The 14,535-nt window shown below is 37.6% G+C and overlaps 1 protein-coding gene across 1 annotated transcript in view; it reads left to right on the top strand.

The window, feature by feature from the left end:
* Ipo9 (Importin 9) overlaps nt 1–14,535 on the top strand; it is a 358,080-nt gene that overhangs the window by 258,520 nt on the left and 85,025 nt on the right. The window contains exons 16-18 of the mRNA XM_090372279.1: nt 517–595; nt 6,878–7,026; nt 14,092–14,220. Of these exons, the coding sequence (XP_090228405.1) occupies nt 517–595; nt 6,878–7,026; nt 14,092–14,220 (357 nt within the window). The remainder of the gene's footprint in view (nt 1–516; nt 596–6,877; nt 7,027–14,091; nt 14,221–14,535) is intronic.

The raw sequence follows: 14,535 nt of genomic DNA, 5'->3' as shown, positions 1-14,535 counted from the left end.
AATTTGGAATATTCTACAAAAACTTTATTATGAAATTATTTTTACTTATGTTATTATTTTTTACTTATTTTACTCGCATTTTACTTATTTTTTTATATACTTGAATAATGTATGCTTAATAAACTGTGTTAATATACTTAATTTGTTGTTCTTATTCTAAAAACATTACTACTAAAGTAACAATATCAGGAAAAATATTTTTAGAGACTTTTCATATCCTTTTAATTTTCAATTTTTCTGATGGCAAAGAACGAGTACCGGTACCTATTTTTTTACAAAAAAAAGCGCTGCTGATAAGTAACATTATAATTCTTTTTTGAGAAGTATTATTCAACGTAAGGCAACTGTGAAATGAGTTAAAATATTATAGGTCTGTCTTAATTAGAAAATGGAAATAACTTTGCAGATTTTCAAATGAAACCTAATAAATGACAGTCATTTAAATAAATTCCCAATAATTTTTCCAGTAAGTCTGGATAGATAATGTATATGTATTGGGTTTTTATTTTTTAAAAGGTTGATAAAAGCTTTACTGCCACAGTTGAGGGAAGAGTGTCGCCTTTAGCTACAGCAGTGTTTCTAAAGCATAACAGTGGTATGTATTATTTTTTTTTAACTAGAATATTGCTCACCACAATCCTACCCATTTTTCTGTCACTCAAATTAAGTTGGTCATAGTTCGTGTATATGTATTTACTTAGTATTAACACAACACTCGGAACATGCTCTGTTTAACTGTCACATAAAAATTATTATTCAGTACAAAATAAGTTCATTAAGAGAATGTTTAATGCAATATTCTGATATACAGCAATGAGATCAATATTAGTAGAGGTAAAATGATCTGTTGCAGAAGATGGGCAAAAACAATACTTACACTGAGTATTCACTGAATTATGACCACCCCTATGAAAACTGAATGCGACCTATTGACACGTGAGTTACGAGAGTGCGCAGTTAGTCGACTTACGTAGCATAGATAAGGCGTCAGTGGTTCAGTAGGCAGTAAAATTCCGAGCGTGATGGGTAAAAGGAAGGATTTATCAGACTTTGATAAAGGACAGATTGTGGGTGCTTTATGACCTGGTGCTTCGATTTCCCAAACGGGTGAACTGGTGGGGTGTTTGAGAGTTTCCGTAGTTAAAGTGTGTCAGAACTGGCGTCAAAATGGTCAAACAATGACCCGACGGCAAAACTGCAAAAGGTCAGCGGAAGGTTGATGTTAGAGGTGAGCTCCAGGTCCGGTGACTCATACAGGCGAACAGGTGCATCACTGTTGAAGAGTTGACTACCCAATACAACATGGGCCAACCCAGAACAATATCTGGTATGGGCTATCCAGCAGACGACCCCTATGGCATCCTCTCCTAACCAAGGTTCATCGGCATAAAAGACTCGCGTGGATGCAAAGGGCATACAAGTTGGCTGTTAGAAGACTGGAAGAAGGTGTGCTAGTCAGATGAGTCATGTTATTTACTCCACACTGTGGATGGTCATGTATGGATTTGGCATCAACAACGTGAGGCTCTTGATCCATTGTGCATGATATCAAAAGTGCAGGCCAGTGGAGGTGGTTGTATGGTGTGGGGCATGTTTCACTGGCATGAACTTGGACCCTTGGTGCATGTGGAACAACGAATCAGTGGTCTCTGCTATCGTTAACTGCTTTCTGACTATGTACACCCTGCTATGTTACACACTTTTTCCCAATGCGCCAAGCCATCGGGAACTTGTTGTGCAGGAATGGTTTGAGCAACACAGTTCTGACTTCCAGCATGTCAATTGGCCTCCAAACTCCAGCGATATCAATCTCATAGAGCACTTGTGGGACACCATGGAAAGGCATATCAAACATCTGGATACTCTAATCACCTCTATACCTGCATTGCTGGGCGCATTATACACAGCTTGGTTGGCTATACCTCCCAAACACTTCCAACATCTTGTTGAATCAGTGCCATGTCGGATAGCTGTTGTACTGAGGGCAATAGGAGGACCTACGAAGTATTAGGTAGGTGGTCCTAATTCAGTGATCACTCGGTGTGTATGAAATAAGTATACACTGTTATAGTTTGCTTGTGTTTTGTTGCTGGCTATAAGCATAAATGCTGATGCACCAAGAAACCCTGCAATAAACAGACCTTGAGTTCAGAAATATACACAACATAAAAATGTTTTTTTTATACTTATGGTGACTATCAGGCAAGACTTCTTTTGACCAGTTCATTGTAATAGCTAATACAACAGCACTCACTTTAACAATGTCTAGTGCATTTTTTATGGCAGTGTGTAAACTTGAATGTGCAATATGTATAGTATTGAGCATGTGCATTAGTCCAGGACCATGGCCTGCTCCTACAGTTACATTACACAGAATTGCACTTATTAGCTACACTATTAGACATCACAAATGACTTATACGTAGAATACAGGGTGTATCTTTTGAACATCCTTGATTTTAAATGTCTTGCAAAGGAAAACCCAGTGCTCTAGAAAATATTAATAACTTTTATTGGGAAAGGAAAATCAAACAGTTTATAATAAAAAAAAAAAAAAAAAAAGTCTCAGACTCTTACATGTGCTCCTTTTGGTGCAACAAAGAATGTCCAAATTATGCTCTATTTAACACTGGGTTTGCTCCTACATATCTGCATTGATGGTGGCGATGTTAGACACCTTAGTGTAAAGTGATCAGACGTCCCAGATTATGCGGGACAGTTCCGGATTTAAGTTGTTTGCCCCGCATTGCAAACTGTCCCGAGTTGGACGTGTAGCCTCCACACTTATATCATGAATGACGATTTTGCGGACAGAATGGCGAAAGAATGCCAACAGATAGAGGTGGGTCGAAAAATTTAAATATTTTGGCACAAGGGATGTACCATGCAGGTATTTGAAGAGAGTAACTGCCTAGATGTGAGCAAATTTTCATGAAGAAAAACATCAATAGAATAAGAAAGTATAACGAGCCAGCACAAAACAGGATCACAGGTTTTGAGAACAAGTGTAGAAATGCCATCATCAGAGCTTTTTTGGCATTGGCATCAAGATTGTGTAAAATTCTTCTAACATACTTTTTCTAGAGGAACACAGGAGGCACTGAGAGGAGTGTGTTTGGTGCCTCGATTTCCAGTTTTATCTTTAGCTAAAGATGCAATTGAACTAACAGGCTGTAATAGAGATGGAAGTATAGATGAACAGAAGTCGTGGCCAATACTTTGGCAAGACAGTTGAAGGCTTATGTACTGTTTGAACAGAAAGCAAATTTTTCTATTCTTTGCCTATACAAAATAGTTGGCATTGATAAATAATTGTTTTACAATTTTTATGAGCTTTGGTATAGGCAGAAAACAGCTGTTGATTTGGATACAAGCCAGTTGCACACAATCTGAGCAAATTTTTAAGATTGGAACAATAAAAACATTCAACAAAGAAAAAGGGAAATATAAATCATGTATACTATCCCATTTCACTTTCTTGTAATTGAGAAACAACACAGACCAAGGATGGCTGTGAGAAAGAGAGAGAGGTACCATTGAGGAAGAGACCATCATAATATGAACTGAGGTGCTAAGAGAGCCACTAACATTGACCATGTACTTTGAAGGGTTGTTGGTGAGGAAAAGAACAAGTGTTGAGTGTTTGGTTAGGACTGTTGTTGTTGTTATTTGGTTTTTAGGAGCATTAGCAACTAAGGCCATATTGCTCCAGGGATATGTGGTGGGCATTTCCTGACCTTTCCGCATCCTCCGTATTTGGTGGTCACGGGCTCGAACCCTAGTCTGACCAAGAAGCGTGTGCTACGCACTGCTGCTCCTGCCCACCTGGCTACGGAGGCACCAGTTAGGATTGTCTGATATCCTGGTAGACATATAAACAAGCTGTGTAAGGTAATTAGTAATCACAAAAGCCTCATTGTCTCAACTAGGTAGGTCTCATGTAACTAGAAAGCTGGAGTTCTGAACATTACAATCACCAAGGGAAATTAAATCTTTTTAATTTTGTGGTGATCTGTAACTGATCTTTATTTAGTACCTCTATATAAAGCAAAAAAATGTTATATATACATATATATACATATATATATATATATAAAAAGGTCGAAAACCACTGTGTTAGGTTTTTCTTTTGGCCTACGGGTGCCGTGAAAAAATTACTGGGACACTAAGGGTGCCGTGAACCAAGAAAGGTTGGGAACCTCTGGGTTAATCTGATAATTGCTTTCTTTATCATACATATTGTTAATTCTGAAAAATTTAAAGTACCATAATTCTCATCACATTTCTGTAAACTTGCAGTTGCCCATTTGCTAGTGTCTTTCTAGACTTTCTTTAACCCTCTCTACTAATTTTCCTGTCATTTTGTTCACTTATATTTAATTTCCTCACTATTTTAAGCTTTATGTAAAGAACCTTGTAAAAATTGAAAATTGTTAAAAATCTGACAAAAATTGTAAAATTTTACAATTTTTTTTCACCATTCTTAACTGTGAAATGCATAGTGTAAATATGAAGTATGACTTAACTTCAATTTCATGCTACTTTGGAGGGAGAGGGTGGTGGGGAGGATGCTATACAATGGACTCCAGCTCAGGTACTGAGGGAGTTCTCCAGTAAACAGTCATAATGGAACATACTTCAGAATGTCAAAACCTCTAGATGCTTACAGAAATCCACACATGCAGAGACTAATAGAAGCAGCCAACCCCCACCTGCAACAAATAGTCATCAATATGTGACAATAACCCTTTTTAGTTAGACTTTGTTTAATTGTTTTCATTGCTCTTTGACCCTGCCATGGAAATCTGCTGTGGTTTGATATTAAAGTTGTTTATTCAACATTATAAGATTGAATCTAATTTTATAAAGTTATAGTTTAAATTTTGTTTACTATACAAATATGAGGAAGGGGGTTCAAAAGAGATTTATACTCACCCAGAAGTAGTTTTGATAGAAGATTGAAATGAACACCATGTGTTACACTTTTTCAATATAGTCATCAGAAAAATTATGCATTTTTTACACCTCTCTACACTTCCGCAGGCCAGTTTTCTGACTGTCCTTTAAATCATGATTCGGCATGACTTCATCAGCAGCATAGTGTTTTCTCTGAAGAAAGGACCTTTCTTCATGATAAAAGGAGAATGGCTTCAGGCCAGAAAAGAGAAGAAATACAAAGGTGCCAGGTCTGGGAGTAAGCAGTATGCAGCAATGTTTCAAACCCACATTTGTGGGCACACACACCACTGCAGCATACAAGGAATGCACAGGGGTATTATCATGGAGCAGGCACACACACCTTTTGGTAGCTTTCCTCATCTTTTTCCTTTTACAGCAGTACGTAGCTTTATGAGAAGTATTAGAATAATACTTTGCCATCACAGTACACCCAAGGTAATCTGTTAGTATTACACCATACTGATCCTAAAATTCTTAGCATCACTTTGCCAGCACTTGGTTGCACTTTTGCTTGTTTGTGGAGTGGTAATTCTTCATGCTTCCTTTGTTTTGACATGTGTTTAGTTTTGGGATCATGGTGCTGTGGGATCATGATAGCTGTGAAAAAAAACCCTGCTTTTTCTGGCATATCAACATTTCATGTGCACATTGTGCCCTTTCCTTCATCTGGTAAGGTCAGAAGTCTGGGAATCCATCTAGCAGACACTTTACTCAAATGTAACTGTTGATGGGTGATGTTCTCCATAGACCCTACCATAATTTGGAGCTCTGCAGCTAGTTCTTCAATGCTATTACGGCAATCTTCTATGATTAATGCCTCAATTTTTGCAACACCTCTTCTGTTACAGCAGTTGTTGGGCATCCTGGGATTTATTCATCATGCACCGGGGTTTTTCCACATACATTTGAATTGTTTATACCAATAGGCAACAACACTAACCTGTGCTGTCTTCTGCATAAACAGCAACCATTTTTGTGGATTGTTTTGGATCTTTTCCCTTGCAGAAAGAGGAACTAAATCACTGAGATGTGATTCAGTTCTATTTTATCCATTGTGACACTTCATTTCATTCAGTGCTGCAGGGGAAAAAATGTATTGTCAGATCAAAACCAAAATATGTGTGGTTGCTATAGAAATTTCAAGCTATCGAAAAAAAAGTCTATCTCAACTACTTCTGGGTGAATACAAATCTTTTTTGAACCACTCACCCTTGTATACTTAACTTTATTCTAACCACTGAGGAAGGCTCCCATTAGTGCTGAAATTATAGTCATTAATTTCATAGCTGTATCAGAATTTTTCATATAATATATCTTATATTTTACAAAGTGAAGTGTTGTTCTCCATAAGTTGGTCATAGGGCACTTAGATGTACCAGTGACCAGTTTGATATTACTGTAGATTAGCTTTTTATGTTATTCGTTTAACAACCTTCTGTAACTTCCTATATTAACCTCTGGTAGTTAGTTGGTCAGCTATTTCTGTTTTGTTTTATATGGCCCTTCTGTTACTAACAATATGCAATAAAGGATTTAATAATAATTGGTTGGCAATGCATCCAGTTTTCCTTGATTACTAAAACAGTAACTCTTCTTGCAGAAGAAGAAGAAAGGCAAAGAATCTTCAGAAAGATTATTTTAAATTTAAGTTGTTAATAATAAATAAATACATTATGCACAATAATGTATTTATTTATTTATGTATTTATTTTGTACAAAATGGCTCTGTACTAGAGCCATTTTGTACAAAACTTAGTAAACTTAGTAAGTCATTGTCACTAAGTATTGTGTCTAAAGCTCACAGACAGTTTTATACAGCTAGATAAGGGTTAACAAATGAAATTTAAAAAAAAAAATGAAACTGTATTGAGAAAAAATTATTTATTTAGTGATAATTGTTATTATCATCCAAATTTCAGATCCTGTCTTGGTGTCTTTAGCACAAGATATATTTAAGGAGCTTTGTCGGAATCCTGCATGCCAAGTGCCTGTACAGCAAAGATTATTACCTACTATTGTGTCCATTCTTCATTCTCCTTCTCAAAAGATACCCCTGGGTTTGCAAGCTGTAAGAATTTTATTGCTTTACTTTATTTATGGAATTTTATTGCTTTATTTGTTATTTTAAATTTTATAGGATATATAAGTTGTGCAGTCATAGTTTATCTTGTGTAATGTTTTTATCTCATTTATTTAATCTCAGAAGAAAATCTATAATTAACAGATTAACAGTAGCCACTGGCAGAGGTGAAAGAGATTCTTGCACTGCTTCTATTAGAATGAGCAGAAGCCTGAAAAACAAGATGCAGGATATTTCAGAGACTGTCGGGAGTCATTGCGGTACAAGTAAACACATGGGTTGTGTTAGGGTAGCTAAGAATAGAAATAGGTGCATGTATACTTGCGTGTACACCAGTGCCAGGAGTTTAGTAAATAAATTTGATGAATTTGAGGTATTGCTCAAAACATCAAAGGCAGATATTGTTGGGATATCAGAGACGTGGTGTCACACAGATATAAGGAATGCAGAACTGGAATTTGGGGAGTACAACGTCTACAGAAAGGATAGACTGGATAGGAAGGGAGGAGGGGTTATGATATTAGTTAAGAAATACATAAAATCCAAGGAAGTGAAGCCAGTCGACGTCGCTGGACAGTGCAGTGTCGAGTCAGTTTGGTGTGGCATAAGCATTGGGAGATCAAAATTGAGAGTAGGAGTGTGCTATAGGCCTAATGACTCCGATGAGTATAATAAGAAACTGACAGGGAAATAGAGTGGGCCAGTAAATCAGAGAGTCTTATAATGGGAGATTTTAATTTCCCAGATATTGACTGGAATTTGGGGGCTGGTCACTCACACACTAGCAAGGCTTTTGTGGCTTTATTGGATGATTGTTTTCTACATCAGCATGTTCGGGAGGCAACTAGAGGGAGGAATACTCTTGATTTGATTATCAGCAGTGATTCTTCATGCATTAAGAATCTGCAGATAAATGAACCACTAGGTGGCAGTGATCACAGTGTGCTGAAGTGGGATTTACTCAAAGAGGTAACTACCATTAGGGGTAAAGGGAAGGGTTATTGCTTTCGTAAAGGCAACTATGATGGACTGAGACAGTATTTAAATTCTATACAGTGGGACCAACTGATGATGTTACCAACAGCAAATGCAAAATGGGAAGCATTCAAAGAACTTATCTTTGAAGCTACTAGGCTTTACATACCAACTAAGAAATATTGTTCAAGGTTTTGGCCTAAATGGATGTCAGATGAACTGATGAGGCATATGGCAGAGAAGAAACATGCATGGGATACATACAAATTAACACATGACACAGAAGCCTATGATAGATACAAGTTGATCTGTAACCAAGTTACAGAGGAGGTTAGGCAGGCGAAGGCAGATTACGAGAAATCTTTGGCAAGGGATGCAAAGAAAAACAGCAAAGAGTTCTTTACTTATGTAAACTCTAGAAGGAAGAGGATGAATCAGATTGGTCCACTTGATATCGATGGGTCAACTGTTGATGATCCTGCTCAGGTAGCTAACAAACTAAATGAATATTTTGCATCGACATTCACACATGAGCAGTTATTTAGCGAGGGGAAAGCCAGAGGTGTATTCAACTCTAGCAGTAAGCTAGAGAATCTTATAATAACTGAGAGTAAAGTGGAGGAGAAATTGTTGAAGATAAACACAAGAAAGGCACCCGTGGTGGATGGGATCTATCCAGTTATATTAAAGGAGGCAGCAAAGGAAGTAAGCAAACCCTTAGCCATAATTATGAGAGCTTCCTTGGACTCAGGGGAGGTACCCATAGACTGGAGATGTGCAAATGTCACCCCAATTCACAAAGGAGGATCAAAGGCTGACACAAGTAATTATAGACCTGCTAGTTTAACTTCTGTTCCTGGAAAATTAATGGAGGCACTAGTTAAAGAAGCACTGCAGGATCATCTAGACAAGACTTCAGCTATAGCTCGGACAGAGCATGGTTTTGTTAAGGGGAAGTCATGCCTGACCAATTTGATTGGATACTATGATGCAGTCCCAAAGGAACTGGATGCAGGGAATAACTTTGATATTATATACTTGGATCTTAGAAAGGCTTTTGATACTGTTGCACATGGAAGACTGCTGCACAAATTGGAGCAGTGTGACATTGGAGGCAAATTGCTGCTGTAGATAAAGGGGTGGCTGAGGGGGAGAAGACAGAGAGTGGTAATCAATGGACACTGCTCGTTGTGGACTAATGTTATTAGTGGAGTCCCTCAGGGCTCAGTGTTGGGTCCATTATTGTTTTCTGTATTCATAAATGATATTGATGAGGGTATATCAAGCCTAATGTCGAAGTTTGCAGGCGATACAAAGGTAGGCAGGGTTGTCAAGGACACTACTGACACTATGCTGCTGCAACAGGATCTGGAAAGGTTGAGCAGATGGGCTGAGAAGTGGCAAATGAAGTTTAGCATTGACAAATGTAAAGTACTACACATGGGAAACAGCAACCCCAGAGCAACGTATCAACTCTGTGGTACTACACTGACAGTGGTAGAGAATGAAAGGGACCTGGGGGTGGTTGTGCAGGCAGATATGAAGTTCTCTGAGCAGTGCAGACGGGCTGCAAGAGTAGCTCATGGTGTATTGTCAATGATATATAAGAATTTTTCTAGCAGGGATAAGGAGGTGATTATTCCCTTGTATAAGGTAATGGTCAGGTCACACCTAGAGTACTGTATACTGGTCTGGAGGCCTCATTTCAAGAAGGATGTAGAGCTGCTGGAACGAGTATAGAGAAGGGCAACAAGGTTAGTGAATGGAACAAAGGGGTGCTCTTATGAAGAAAGGCTTAAGTTTTGCAAATTACAGTGTCTGGAGACTAGGCACCAGCGAGGTGATCTGATAGAGGTGTATAAGGCCTTGAATGGTTTGAGCATGCTCAATGCTGATGGGATTCTTCCTCTCCCTCAGAATAATCATCTGAGAGGGCATAAATTCAAATTGAGGAAAGACAGATGTAGGATAGACGTGTGGAAATTTGCCTTTAGTCAGCGGGTGGTTGGTTGGTGGAACAGACTTCCATCCCTTGTCGTGGAAGTTGATAGCCTAAATAAGTTTAAGGCTCAGCTGGACAGGTATTTTGAACGAACAGAGGGGTGAAGTGGAAGTGTTTTTTTTTTTTTTTTTTTTGGCTGATGCTGCATAAGGTTGCTTTCTTGCATCAAATGCCTCTGCTAGTATAGAAGTATAAAGGCATGACGTAGCCAAGTGGTCAGGAGCAAGAGTGCATAGTGCAATTAAAACTACTCACCTATGTATTAACATTAGTAGAGGCATATGATGCAAGAAAGCAAGCTTATGTAACATCACCCAAAAAAAAACCATTTCACACATCCATTCCCTCTAAACATTTGTCCAGTTCCTCCTTGAATTTATTTAAGCTATCAGCTTCCACAACAACAGACCGAAGTTTGTTTCAACAATCAACAACCTGCTGGCTAAAGGCAAATTTCTGCACACCTATTCAATGACTGTCTTTCCTTTATTTGAATTTATGCCCCATCAGAATTGAGTCTACTGAACCCATTCAAGGGTTCAAGCAATATATATAAGGCAATGACTGGCCACGCCTTGAGTACTGTGTACAGTTCTGGAGGCCTCATTTATGAAAGATGTAGAGTTGCTTGATCAGATTATATTACAGACCAGTCAGTTGAAGTTGGTATTGTAACTTTGACTGACAAGCTTGTCAACTTGCTGATGGTAGCTTATGGTAGTTGTCATTGCCATATTTTATAGGTAATATTTTATACTGGCATTATTATAGTAACACGAGTCCAGGATGCATCTTTTCAGAGGTACATAAATTGCTTTTAGCAAAATTTTTTGAGATGAGACACATGTAAAATTTACAGTAATCTGTATTTGATACATCACAAGACCATTTCTTATGATTATCATGTGATTATCCACGGTTCACTAATGGCACTTGTATCTGCCAGTGTTCAAACATCACTTGTATTGTTTGCACTGCGCATACATACTTTTTCCGTTGCCTCTTTTTTGTGATTTATTAGTAATACTTTTGCATGCTTGTTAAAAACATAACTGTTATTATTGCATGAGCAGTTATTGTTGCAATTAATATCTGCATACACATAAATTTAAGCTTATTTTTGTGTGTTATTATAAACATATTCTAATTAAACATGATTATTTAAAAAATCTCCAGTTCTTGTAAAAGAAGTATAAGTGTGGATTCCTACCCTCATTACATTTGTATTTGGTGGAGATTTATTTGAAATAAAATGTTTTTAACTTGCACAGTAATAACTAGAAATCTATTTTTTTATGAAACTCAAGGGATATCTGTATTGCACGAAAGATATATTTGACAGTGGCAAAGAATGACAAAAATTTTATATGCCAAATAAAAATTTAAGTTTACTTAGCAGCAGAAATGAGATAGTCCCATTTGAGATAGTGTGTATTCATGCACTGCAATAATATTCATTTAACAACGGATGCATGCTAAAATTGTCAGACTGTTGGAGCCCTGAAAAGTAGTTTGTAATACAGTTAATAAAAATTTCCTGAAACTACTGTAAGTAAATGTCCAATGCATTTCAGAACTTTCTTTCACTTTCCTCAATGGAAGGAAAGTTTATATTTAGTTATTAGTTATGCTTCCTCATAAAAGATGAAGCTTAATTAATAACTGAATGCAAAGTTTCCTAGATTGTGTCATTCCTCGCCACTAGCTGATAATTATATAACAATGTATTGTTTCTTACATCCATGTTGGCATCGATGACATTTTTGTCTAGCAGGCAATCTTTTTGAACTGATTTCGATTTTTATTAAAATTTTTATTCATTTAATCTAAATATTAATTTAAATTAAGTAGTCAGACTCAAGCGTTTAGGGCATAAGCCTCAAGCTATGAAGGAGTCTAGACTATGTATAAATATAGCGCAAATGCATCAGAAATACATAGCTATATCTGAATAAATCAGAATATTGGTAAAGCGGCATCGTTTTAAGTTATATCTCATATTGTGAATACCTTCACAACGAGTTGCCATGATATTGCACTACTTCGAATAAGTAACGCTTCACCTGAGGAGAAGACTAATGTTACTTATTCTCAGATGGATACCACCACCCAGACGGCACCGTTTCAGGGCTATTTGGCCCTTCTTCGGTGGGTGGGTAGGTACCCGAGTGATGCAATGATGGCAAAACAGTTATGAAGTATAACTCCACAATATGAGAGATGCCTGATGGTGTATCATGTATTTAGACTCAAGCGTTTAGGGCATAAGCCTCAAGCTATGAAGGAGTCTAGACTATGTATAAATATAGCGCAAATGCATCAGAAATACATAGCTATATCTGAATAAATCAGAATATTGGTAAAGCGGCATCGTTTTAAGTTATATCTCATATTGTGAATACCTTCACAACGAGTTGCCATGATATTGCACTACTTCGAATAAGTAACGCTTCACCTGAGGAGAAGACTAATGTTACTTATTCTCAGATGGATACCACCACCCAGACGGCACCGTTTCAGGGCTATTTGGCCCTTCTTCGGTGGGTGGGTAGGTACCCGAGTGATGCAATGATGGCAAAACAGTTATGAAGTATAACTCCACAATATGAGAGATGCCTGATGGTGTATCATGTATTTAGACTCAAGCGTTTAGGGCATAAGCCTCAAGCTATGAAGGAGTCTAGACTATGTATAAATATAGCGCAAATGCATCAGAAATACATAGCTATATCTGAATAAATCAGAATATTGGTAAAGCGGCATCGTTTTAAGTTATATCTCATATTGTGAATACCTTCACAACGAGTTGCCATGATATTGCACTACTTCGAATAAGTAACGCTTCACCTGAGGAGAAGACTAATGTTACTTATTCTCAGATGGATACCACCACCCAGACGGCACCGTTTCAGGGCTATTTGGCCCTTCTTCGGTGGGTGGGTAGGTACCCGAGTGATGCAATGATGGCAAAACAGTTATGAAGTATAACTCCACAATATGAGAGATGCCTGATGGTGTATCATGTATTTAGACTCAAGCGTTTAGGGCATAAGCCTCAAGCTATGAAGGAGTCTAGACTATGTATAAATATAGCGCAAATGCATCAGAAATACATAGCTATATCTGAATAAATCAGAATATTGGTAAAGCGGCATCGTTTTAAGTTATATCTCATATTGTGAATACCTTCACAACGAGTTGCCATGATATTGCACTACTTCGAATAAGTAACGCTTCACCTGAGGAGAAGACTAATGTTACTTATTCTCAGATGGATACCACCACCCAGACGGCACCGTTTCAGGGCTATTTGGCCCTTCTTCGGTGGGTGGGTACCTACCCACCCACCGAAGAAGGGCCAAATAGCCCTGAAACGGTGCCGTCTGGGTGGTGGTATCCATCTGAGAATAAGTAACATTAGTCTTCTCCTCAGGTGAAGCGTTACTTATTCGAAGTAGTGCAATATCATGGCAACTCGTTGTGAAGGTATTCACAATATGAGATATAACTTAAAACGATGCCGCTTTACCAATATTCTGATTTATTCAGATATAGCTATGTATTTCTGATGCATTTGCGCTATATTTATACATAGTCTAGACTCCTTCATAGCTTGAGGCTTATGCCCTAAACGCTTGAGTCTAAATACATGATACACCATCAGGCATCTCTCATATTGTGGAGTTATACTTCATAACTGTTTTGCCATCATTGCATCACTCGGGTACCTACCCACCCACCGAAGAAGGGCCAAATAGCCCTGAAACGGTGCCGTCTGGGTGGTGGTATCCATCTGAGAATAAGTAACATTAGTCTTCTCCTCAGGTGAAGCGTTACTTATTCGAAGTAGTGCAATATCATGGCAACTCGTTGTGAAGGTATTCACAATATGAGATATAACTTAAAACGATGCCGCTTTACCAATATTCTGATTTATTCAGATATAGCTATGTATTTCTGATGCATTTGCGCTATATTTATACATTAAGTAGTCATTAATTTGAAAGGAAAAAAAGTCATCAATTAATGATGGTAATTCAGTAACATTACTCATCTTTCTTGAATTTCTTCCCTAGGTTGTTCTAGATGTTCTCCAAACAGTTGTTCGCAATAGCAGTGATCCCATTCCTGAAATGCTTGTTACTCAGGCTTTTACAGCAGCCACCCATTGTATTCTCAATACTGATGATAACACCACACTGCAAGTAAGAATATCATTGAACAGGCAGCATTTCAGAAAAATTAGATTTATATGTTTTACTACATTTAATTCGCTGTTAGGCATGTTTGCATATTTGTAAAGCAAGTGTTGTCTTCATGTTTGTCTGCATGTAACTCCACTCTTAATGAATGTATATATTGTTTTTACAAAATTTTATATGGTGGATTCTGGTTATTTGGGACACATTAGGACACATTTTGGCCCGATTAAGCAGCTGCCCCAGTTATGCAAGTTACATGTAAATAGTTAAAAATACAGTGGATTCCCACTTTACGATTGATTCTCCGTACAATCAAAT

This window comes from Mastigoproctus giganteus, chromosome 4, assembly GCF_048544385.1.
Source record: "Mastigoproctus giganteus isolate SK-2022 chromosome 4, ASM4854438v1, whole genome shotgun sequence".
Taxonomy (NCBI): Eukaryota; Metazoa; Arthropoda; class Arachnida; order Uropygi; family Thelyphonidae; genus Mastigoproctus; species Mastigoproctus giganteus.
This window is presented reverse-complemented; position numbering and strand designations above follow the sequence as displayed.